The sequence below is a fragment of the Stegostoma tigrinum genome, chromosome 34 (genome assembly GCF_030684315.1).
Source record: "Stegostoma tigrinum isolate sSteTig4 chromosome 34, sSteTig4.hap1, whole genome shotgun sequence".
Lineage (NCBI taxonomy): Eukaryota > Metazoa > Chordata > Chondrichthyes > Orectolobiformes > Stegostomatidae > Stegostoma > Stegostoma tigrinum.
This window is the reverse complement of record NC_081387.1, coordinates 21,009,950-21,020,519: the sequence shown is the minus strand read 5'-3', so window position 1 is coordinate 21,020,519 and position 10,570 is coordinate 21,009,950. Positions and strand designations below refer to the sequence as shown.

General features: G+C 41.7%; 1 protein-coding gene across 2 annotated transcripts; it reads right to left on the bottom strand.

Annotated features, from left to right (window-relative positions):
• Positions 1 to 499: 499 nt before the first annotated feature.
• Positions 500 to 9,144, bottom strand: LOC125446653 (FK506-binding protein-like). 2 transcript variants are annotated; one of them, XM_059639524.1, is made up of 4 exons: positions 8,387 to 9,144; positions 7,439 to 7,530; positions 4,423 to 4,532; positions 500 to 2,154 (listed from the first exon to the last, which is right to left on the bottom strand). In XM_059639524.1, exon 4 carries the CDS (start codon positions 2,029 to 2,031, stop codon positions 1,102 to 1,104), a length of 930 nt encoding a protein of 309 aa, XP_059495507.1. In that variant the 5' UTR covers positions 2,032 to 2,154; positions 4,423 to 4,532; positions 7,439 to 7,530; positions 8,387 to 9,144; the 3' UTR covers positions 500 to 1,101. The 2 variants fall into 2 exon arrangements, with proteins under 2 accessions (XP_059495507.1, XP_048376336.1); XM_048520379.2 differs by lacking the exon at positions 4,423 to 4,532.
• Between the last annotated feature and the right edge of the window lie 1,426 nt (positions 9,145 to 10,570).

Here is a 10,570-nt window from a genome sequence, read left to right as displayed (position 1 = left end):
CTTGAACAGTAACATGCCAAGATATGAGAATTCTGATCAGTCTTCTGGAATATATATATGAAATAGCTGGCCAACTAAAGGTTTCCATCACTAGATGGTGTTGCACCAAAAAGAATAATATTTCAATGTTGTAAGCAACCATGTGCAAAACTCTCACCTGGTTTACAACAGAATCACAGTGTACAATAGCTGCTGACTTGGCTATAATGCTGACAAGAATATGCTCAGTTTGATGACAAAGGTAATTAACTACCTGACAAGACCCCTGTGATCTAAAAGTTCCAGATATTCACAAACAGCTGGGACTCAGAGAGCCAACTCCCTAGGTAGAGTGACAGGGTCAACCTGAATGAGCATATTCTCCAATAGACAAGTAGGTCAAGCAAACTTGTTTTGGCGAGTGCTTTCAGATAACATATACAGCTAGGATATGTTTCACGATCTAAGCAAAAATTTGCCTCAAAGCACACTCAATCACTATTCAGTTGACATCACAATGTTGCAAGTTTAACTCTTGTACTTTATTAACAAGAAATATTCTGATCTATCTGGATTAACATTCATCCACGAAACACCCAACTTTATGGAGATCAATGCACAGGAAATTTAGCAGTTCATTTAAGAGTTTATATTCTACATAAAGGGTACCATAATCTAAAATCCATGTTTTCACATAATTGGAAGCCAGGATCTTGGCAACGTGCAAATTTCGCTCAGACCACAATTAAATTCTGGCAAACTTCAGCAATTACTTAGTGAGTTAATGCAGTCTGCAATGAATGACAGTTCCAGTTAGCAACTCAACCTCATTACAATTCTTCAGGTATCTAGTCTTCCCACAATCAAATCATGACTGATGACATTCATTGTATTCAAAATTATCTGGGTGCATAATAATGAACGTGTTTCAAAGATGCAAAATCAGCTGTCTGGATCTTGTGAAAAAATTCCACTGCATTATAATCCAAAGTATAATACAATAATGAAATACCTGCTGTACATTTTTTTTAGTCAAAAACATGACATTTTCCTGTGGTCAAGTGCTATTCTGACAATGAAACAGAATGTTTTTCTTTCCAATGTATCCTGATGTGTACGTTCTCAGATGAACAGCTTACTCATTGCTTTGCCCATTTTTTCATTTTGAGCCTTGACCTGTTCATTAAGAACTCTAAGTTGCCTTGCAGCAGCAGTGTTTCCCGGTTCGAATTTCAGCACTTGCTTCAAATCACTTTTCGCTTTCTCAAACTCATTAATGGCAGCATAGGCCTGACCCCTTCGGTACAGGCATTTCACAGAGTCTGGCTCAATCTCCAGTGCCTTTGAGCAGTTGTGGATGACATTTCTGTACTGCTTCTGTTTTATCTGACAGGCTGCCAGGTTCGAGTATAAGGTCTTTCTAGCCTGGTCGTACTCCTTGGTTTTCTCAGGAGGCACATCATATTTCAGAGTCACCAGCAGCTTCAGTGATTTTGCATAACATTGTACAGCTCCAAAGAGATTCCCACTTTTAAAATGCTCAGTGGCTTTGCCTTTGTGATGCATAGCCATGTGCCATTTTTCCTCAAATCCCATTTCCCAGGAGTCCTGCTGCAGACTGAACTCCTCCAGCTTCACAAACAATCTCAGTCCTTCTCTGCAGTCTGTGAATGTATTCATCAAGTCTGGAGCAGGGATTACCTCACATTGCTCTCCCAAAAGCATCGTCTCAATACATTTCTCAATCAATTCTACAAACTGCGTATCACTTTCGCCAAGAATCAGCTCAACTGACTCATTGATCCTATTTTGGAAATGGGTCCCTGCATCAAAATGGCTGGAGGGTTTTACTTCTACATAAACACGACACTTTGAACCTTCTTTGGGCTTGTCGAGGCCACTACCTCTCTGTAGAATTTTCTTCACAAAGGAACCATCAGGGCATGACCAAGTGCAGAGGTCAGGATTAGTCTGTTCTTCAGTGGGAGCATTTTCTGGTCTATCACTGTGCGCAGTCGCCACCAAGGTCTCATTCAATTGACTTGCTGCCATTTTTTCACAATTTAAATTATTCCTCCCATCTTACCATTTGTATTTTGAATGAATTTGACAGTACTGATGGCTCCCAAGTCCCATATAGAAATCAACACACTCATGAATGACCGTGGTTTGCTTCTGAAAAATAAAACATCAACAATTACAAGGTGAGCATTTAAAAAAAGTTCACAACCTTTCTTGATGGTGCTGCCTCCTGTTGATGGGTTTTCCAAAAAGGTACCAGAAGTCACGCACACTGCAACAGTTTAAGAAGGTAGCTCACCACCACCTCATGAACGCCAATTATGGATGCGCAATAAATGCTGACCTTGTCAGTGATGTTAACATCCTATAAATAAATAAGAAAATAAAATCCAAGCAACCACTCTTGATGCTCTAAATGGGGTGGTACAGTGGTTCAGTGGTTAGCACTGCAGCCTCACAGCACCAGGGACCCAGGTTCGATTCTAGCCTCAGACAACTGTGTGTGGAGTTTGCACGTTCTCCCTGTGTCTGCATGGGTTTCCTCCCACAGTCCAAAGAAGTGCAGGCTAGGTGGATTGGCCATACTAAATTGCCCATAGGTGTTCAGGGGTGTGGGTGGGTTATAGGGGGATGGGTCTGGGTGGGATTCTTCGAAGAGTGGTGTGGACTTGTTGGGCTAAAGGGCCTGTTTCCACACTGTAGGGAATCTAATCTAATCCAAATGTAGTTTTAAGCATGAGCGCCAACATGGATTTTACCAGGGACATCAAAATGTCTGATGCGTGGCAGTAAAGTGCTGCAGTGTTCCATCAAAACCCTATGCAAACTGGAGGACCAGCATCTCATTTTCTGCTTAGAAAGTTGACAGCCATGAGGACACAACATTGAATTCAATAACTTCCGAGTATTAAAGTGGCCGGTATCTACTTTGATAACACCCTCATCCCATATGTATTTTGACAGCATGGTCTTTTTCTGAGAACTGACCTTTTTTAAAATATTCACACCTATCAATGTCATCTATTTTGCATATATATCTCTCATTTACTATCATTAACAGTTCCTTTGCCTCTCTCTCTGGGCACTTCACTGTCTTTTCCATTCACTCCTCTTTCCCTTGTCAGCAACATACATTATTCTTCATTACTTCTAAAGAAGAAATATTGGAAATGAAATGCTAACTCTGTTTTTCTCTCCTCAGATGCCACCAGACCTGAGTTTCTCCTGAATCTTCTGTTTTATTTGAATCTTCAGCATCTGCAATATTTTGTCTGTGTTTGTCTCACAACCTTTTCAACAATGTCTCCGGCTAACAATCAAGAGTTGGAACCCTGGTTGTCCTTACATTTCTTCAAGGAAAATAGCCATTGCAGCAGCAGCAAATTTTACGGCAACAAAAGTAAACTAAACAACACAACACCACACCATGAAGTGCATGAATAGTCAGAATGTTAAATGAAGAGTCGCAGACTTGAAATGTAAACTCCATTTCATTACCCACAGATGTTAACCGACTTGTGAATATTTCCAGCATTTTCTGCTTTTATGCCTAGCATTCTTGGTATTTCACTTTTGTAACCAGCGTACATGATTGATTCCATATCAGAGGATAACAGGCAGTCGTGATACCCAGCATTCATTCGGAAATGACTGCTTTCTTTTACTGTCAGCACCATTTCAGCAGAAAGAAAAGGAACAACCAATCTTTGGCCTCAATTTGTGTTGGAGTACAAATACGTTGATTTTAAAAGGATGAAATAATGTCTTCTTTTACTTCATGCCTGCAATTACTAACATGGATTGGTTATTTTCTTTCCTAATGAAGTTGTAGATTGGTGGCCTATATTAAACATTGGAAGATTGACCTTGTTATGGACTTTAGAAGTTTTCAAATCTACTTTCAAATCTGAACTGTAACTTTACTATCTATTTCTTGATTTTTGTTTGGCTTGTAAAACATTGTCCTCTTGCACCACGTCAGCATCTTAAACACAATGAACTATTTAGCGATTTAGCTCATGTTTCTAATTATTCCTTTTATTCATTTACAGATCATAAGTTCTGAGTGTAACTCCTGAATGGAAATAAGATCAAATAACTCCCTTATTTCTTAATCTCTATTCATTAGTTGGCAGTTTGGATAATACTAAAAGAAGCTCATTCACATTTTAAATGCTTCAGCCTGCTCTTTGTGAATTCTTAACAAGAATCAGCTTCTGGCTATTTCACTCTTATATCAATTGCAAATAACCAAAATCTGTGCAAAAGCAGTGGGATAGCAATTGTATGAGTGTATCAAATATGCTATTTTAAGGGGGGGGGGGGGGGGGGGGGGGGTAGGCAGTGAATATAATGTTTGTTATCTTGGAGACTGGGATTCAATTCCCTGACATGAGGTGGTACTTTTTATGTGAATCTTACCTCAGCATAACCTCTTGAGTCAGGGGGTCTTGAGTTCAAGTATGATTAATCCTTTGAATCACTCTTGTCTACATGCTGGTGGTTTTGCCCAGTCCCCAGGAGTCTTCAAGCTGAGTTTTGTAATGTCATTACAGCATAAGAAATAGGAAAAGGAACTGGTCACTCAGCCATTTAACCTGCTTCACCATTTAACTAGCTCATGATTAATCTGTTTGTTGCTTTAACATTACGTTCTTCTTTACCACCACCAGTTACCCTAAAACCTTTGATTTCTTTGCCAATCAAAAATCTGTCCAACTCAACCTTAAATATATTTAATAACCCAGCTTCCAGTGCTCTCTGGTGTTCTAAAGGCTAAGGACATTTCAACTTTCGGTACAAAAATCCACATTTCCCAAACATATAAAATAATCAGAGGGTTAGATAGGGTGGATAGGGAGAGCCTTTTTCCTAGGATGGTGACGGTGAGCACAAGGGGGCATAGCTTTAAATTGAGGGGTGAAAGATATAGGACAGATGTCAGAGGTAGTTTCTTTACTCAGAAAGTAGTAAGGGAATGGAATGCTTTGCCTGCAACGGTAGTAGATTCGCCAACTTTAGGTACATTTAAGGCGTCATTGGATAAGCATATGGACGTACATGGAATAGTGTAGGTTAGATGGGCTTGAGATCGGTATGACAGGTCGGCACAACATCGAGGGCCAAAGGGCCTGTACTGTGCTGTTATGTTCTGTGTAATACAGACTTAAGAGCAATTGTAAGAAGAGATGGGGATGTTGGGGGTGGGAAATGAGCAAATGTATTTCAATGTGGCAGGACAAAATGAGAGTATTGACTCAAAATATCTGTATTTTTGTTATGCTAACTTTTAAAAAGCTCTGATTAGACAACAAGAATATTGCGTCCATCTGCTTACTTAACTTTGCTAATAGTGACAGGGTTCTTGTAAGAGTGCAAGCAAGATTCCTAGAATCAATCCAAAAATGAAGGATTTTAGCTACAAGATCGGGTGATCAGCTGTTTATTGTGAATTGGATCGTGGGAGCAGGAGATGAGTCTGGGAAAGGGAGATAGGAAAGAAACTTAAGAAAGACGCTGGATCAGGACAAGTACTGGGAAGCAGTATTAAAACAATTTGGCCAGGCAAGCCAGTGGGAGATAAAGATACAGGCAAAGGCAGCTGATCAGAAGGTATGTATGCATCAAATCTAACAGGTCGAGAAGACCACAAGCCCCGGCTAAGCAGTTACAGCTTAATCTTGTTCAAGACCAGAAACTTGATGCTTATGAACGTGATGGGTTAGGGGGAGGTGATTAATACTTTCAAATGAGTTTGGAAAAGCATTTGGGAGAAATAAATATGTAGGGTTATATGAACAGAACAGAAAAATATGACTGACGACAGAGTTAGCATGGTCTCCACAAGCCAAATGATTTTTTTTTTGGGCTGTTATATTTTGCATCTGACTCCTGTTGTGATCCTGCTGTCAGAAAAAAATGTTCACAGTTTTATACACGAAGTCCAGCTCACTAATGAGAATGGTCAGTAATGTAATAAATATTTATGAGAAGCTATTTCAATATCTACAAGTGATTGAGGCTGGAACTGCTGAATGGCAGAATACCCATTGAACAGAATTGTATTCAGCACATGACGCCATGAAATAAGTTCAATGACATGCTTCAATTTGAGTGTAATCCTATCAAACATCACATTGGCTCTGGCAAGAAAATTTCTAATGCTGTGAAAATGGCACTGTCAGAACACCCTGTACACTTGCTCACTTCGCATTATGCAGGTAAAGCTGAGCTTTTCAGCAAATGCTACTTTAAGCACAAGCTACAGTTAAGAGAAACAGCTGTATACAGAATTGAAACTTTGAAAATTTTCAGCACAGGTGGTGGTAATTTGGTTGTTTGTGCCAGCCAACAGAAAGCTATCCAAACCATTTAACTTTCTAACTCTTTTCCCTGACACTCCGTCACAATTCTGGGCTGTACATTCCATACCCTATCTACTCATCATGTGTGAAAGCTGCTTTCTTAAAGCTCATATCACATTTGCTCCTTTTGCAAAATCACTTTACTTCAATGCCCTCTCATTTTTGTTCCTTTTTTGAGCGGGAACAGTTTCTTCTGCCCATTCTATCCAGGCTACTCAATTTTGAAAACTTCTACCAAATCTCCTGTCAGCCTTGTTCACTCCAAAAATAAGTCACAATGTTTTCAATCTATCCTCATAGCTAAAGTTCTTCATTCCTGGAACCATTCCTGTAAATTGCTTCGGCACTCTTAGCAATACCATAAGACCATAAGACATAGGAGGGCAGAAATTAGGCCTTTCAGCCCATCCAGTCTGCTCTACTATTCAATTATGGCTGACAAGTTTCTTAAACCCTGACAAGTTTCTTAAACCCTATTCTCCTGCTTTCTCCCCAGATCTTTTGATCCCCTTGACCATCAAGAACCGATCTGTCTTCAATGCATTCCTATCCTTTCTACAATACAGCATCCATAACTGTTTGCATACTTTAGCTGAGGTTGAATAAGTATCTTATACAAGTTCAACATTGCTTTTTGCTCTCAAACTCTACACCCCTACAACTAAAGCCAAGGAGACTGTGTGCTTTATGAACTGTTCTCTCCGCTTGTCCTGCCACTTTTTGATCTGCACACCCATATCCCTCAGCTCCTGCACCTCTTTAGATTGATAACTATGATCTAACATGCCTTTCAAAGATTTTCCTAACAAAATGTATGACACTTTTCTGCATTGAATCTCATCAACCATATCTTCGCCCACTCCACCAACATGTCTACATGCTGTTAGTGTTCTACACTATACTCTTCACAGTTTACAATTCTTCAAATTTTGGGCCACTGCAAACTTTGACTTTGTCCCTGCGCACCAAAGCCTAGTCTGCCATTCAAACTAGTTATGTTTCAGAAGTACCAATTCAAAAACCAGCTAAATATTCATATGCTTGCAAAGTGGAATAAAACTATTGATACTTACATAAGTGATAATGAGGGATTGGATTTGTTACTCCTCACGTGATCCACAAATTCACATCCAGGGCAATATACTTGTTCCGAGCAAGTATTTAGCTGCCAAAGCCAATGTAACAGATCAGGAGAATGCAGAAACTCTTAGAAATACATGTTTACATTCATCTAAACAAACAAATAACATTTAGAAGCAATTCACAGGTCATTAAGCATAGTTTTAATTCTTACTTTTAATTAAAAAAATAAAATAAAACTAAAACAGTTACCTTAACAGATTATGCTTTTCACCCTTAAAGATATTTCTCAAGCCCCGATATATTGGTCATCTGTAACATAACTGCCTATTTTGTATAAACAATCCACCTAATAACACCACTTCTTTCCCTACTGGAAATAAACCCATCCCTCCCCCTTCAGGAAACAAAACCCATCTCTGTTTCCTTAGCAAAGTCCATCTCTATCTTCAGTAATAAACTCGCTGTTCAGTTATACTACCTTCCTCCTCAGCAAATATCATACCTCAGTAATAACCACACATCTCGCTCCCTCCTCAGTAATAACTCCACATGTCTCCCCTAATAAAAAGAAATCACAGCATCCCTTATATAACAAGGTGTAGAGCTGCATGAACACAGGAGCCCAAGCAGCAGAGGAGCAGGAAGGCTGACGTTTCGGGCCTCACAGGCCTTCCTGCTCCTCTGATGCTGCTTGGTCTGCTGTGCTTATGCAGCTCTACATCTTGTTATCTCAGATTCTCCAGCATCCGCACTCCTACTATCTCTCACTGCATCCCTACCGTGTGCAAAGAAGTCATTCGGCCCATCGAGTCTGAGCCAGCCCTCCAAGACCATCTCCACCCAATACCCATAACCCTGCATTTCGTGTGGCTAATCCACTTTACCTGCACATCCCTGGGCAGTACGAGGCAATTTTTAGCATGGTCCATCCACCTCACCTGAACATCTTTGGACTGTGGGAGGAAATCCACACAGTCGAAGGGAAGACGTGTAAATCTCCACGCAGACAGTCGCCCAAGGCTCGCAATCGAAACCGAGTCCCCGACGCTGCGAGGCAGCCGTGCAAGCCGCTGACCCACAGTGCCACCCTTAAAATGCCTACGCCGTCAGCAAAAAGATCCTCCTCCCAGCTCCCTGCCCTCAGTATCCAGGCTGTGGGAAGCGTCCATGTGCGGCTTTCTTTCCGCGCCGTACCCAGGTCGCCGGGATGTGCCAGCGGATCATATTCCGGTGAAACCCTCCCCCACACCTCCCGGCGCGCGTGGAGCCGGACAAATGACGGTTCGAGATTCAAAGTCAACCCTCCATCACGAGCTCCCCTTCACCGGTCACCAACCATCAACGGATGCCGACATCCAGGGGTTCGTCGACGTCACTTCCTTAACGACGGGCCGTCGGTTGCCGCGACTACAGTTTTTCCGCCCCCTCCCGGCGGACACACTTCATCGTCACCATGACTGACTTGCCAGTCAGGATTACAACCGAGCAACGAACGGACTCCAGCTCGGGTCTGAAGCAAAGGGAAGGGGCAGCAGTCAAGTTGAAGTGTTGGTCCTGGTGCCAGCTGTGCCCCCGCGTGCCTGCCGCTCGCGGATGGCCTCAGGCGGGCGGCGGGCACAGCCCGGAAAGGGAGGGTAGCTGCCGCGCCGAGCGACCCCCTCCGCCTCGTCCCGCCTGGACCTCTTAGCGGGCGCGTTGGTCAGAGCCAGGCCCGTGGACGTGTGGTTATCTGGCCTGCCCACTCCCTCCGCATCAGGGCCATGTGGACTCAAATCGGGAGTGCGGGGGCCTGAAGTGCAGCCGGGAACTCAGTAGCTACCCCTTCCAATGGCACACCAAAGGAGAGAGAAACGCTGAGGAGGAAGGAGCTCAAGATGTGACGAATCAACTCTCCACACAGCAGCCCTGAAAAATCTGAAGGCAACTGTTCACTTCCCGCATTGTCAACAGGGAGCTTTTGATGTTGCAAAGACACTCGCTGTTATGTTTCAGCGCTGACAAAGATAATATCACGTTTCAACTTATGACTTTACCACGGTCGTGATTTTTGTTTGCATATTTCTTCAGACAGTAAGGACATAGAGAATACTGAAACGTGGAAAAAGATACTGTACATTCAGTCACTTTGGACCGTTGCTGCAGAAGCTGGAAATCTGAAATAAAGGCAGCAAACGAGACAATCACTTAGCAGATCTCGGCAGAATCAATACAGAGATAAACAGAATTAATTTTTCAGGGTGTGACTTTTTATGCCAGAAGATCTTTCTAGGTTGTACTGAAGACTTCATCCAGTTATTTGTATGTAAATCAAATGATGCAAGACTCACTGCCTGTAAGGTGGTAAAGGCAGAAATCCTCATTTCATTTAAGAAGTATCTAATAGTACACTTGCAACATCAAGGTATGCAAGGCTATGGGCCAAGTGCTGGAAAATGAGATTAGAATACTTAGGTAGTTGTTTTTGCCCAGAGCAGACTTGATGGACCAAAGCGTCTTTTTCCATGCTGTAGACCTCTATGACTGTATAGCTGCAGTCTGCCAGAGACTGTACATTCAATTGTCTAAAATTACTTTACATCCAATAAAGTATTCATGACGTGTAAACTTTTGTGCAATATAGAGAAATGCAATATTTAATTTGTCCAAAAACAGAAATGAAATAACGAAAAAGGGTCTAGGCCCGAAACGTCAGCCTTCCTGTTCCTCTGATGCTGCTTGGCCTGCTGTGTTCATCAGCTCTACACCTTGTTATCTCAGATTCTCCAGCATCTGCAGTTCTTACTATCTCTGAGATATTGATTTTTTTAGTTTTTTTCTTTTTTAAAATTTTTATATTTTCTTGGAATGTGGAGTTCGCTGGCTGAGCCAACAATTATTGCCAATTCTTAGCTGGTCTTGAGAAACTGCTTTTTAGAACTGCTGCGGTCCGTTTGGTGTTGGTGCTTCAGAAATGATGGTGATTTAGAAATAAGTGTTAGCCAGCAAGCCATGGAAATTTTTCTGCTTTTCTTCTTGAAATTGAGATTTTTTTGAATCAAATTCTGAAGGCAAATATTGTCTCTGTTTATAAACTCCCTTTTAAAGACACCACCTCCAAAACTGCAATGCTCCCTCAGCTGTGT

Bases quoted from the DNA above. Each gene is read 5' to 3' on its own strand.
- LOC125446653 (XM_059639524.1), bottom strand. From the start codon at position 2,031: ATGGCAGCAAGTCAATTGAATGAGACCTTGGTGGCGACTGCGCACAGT.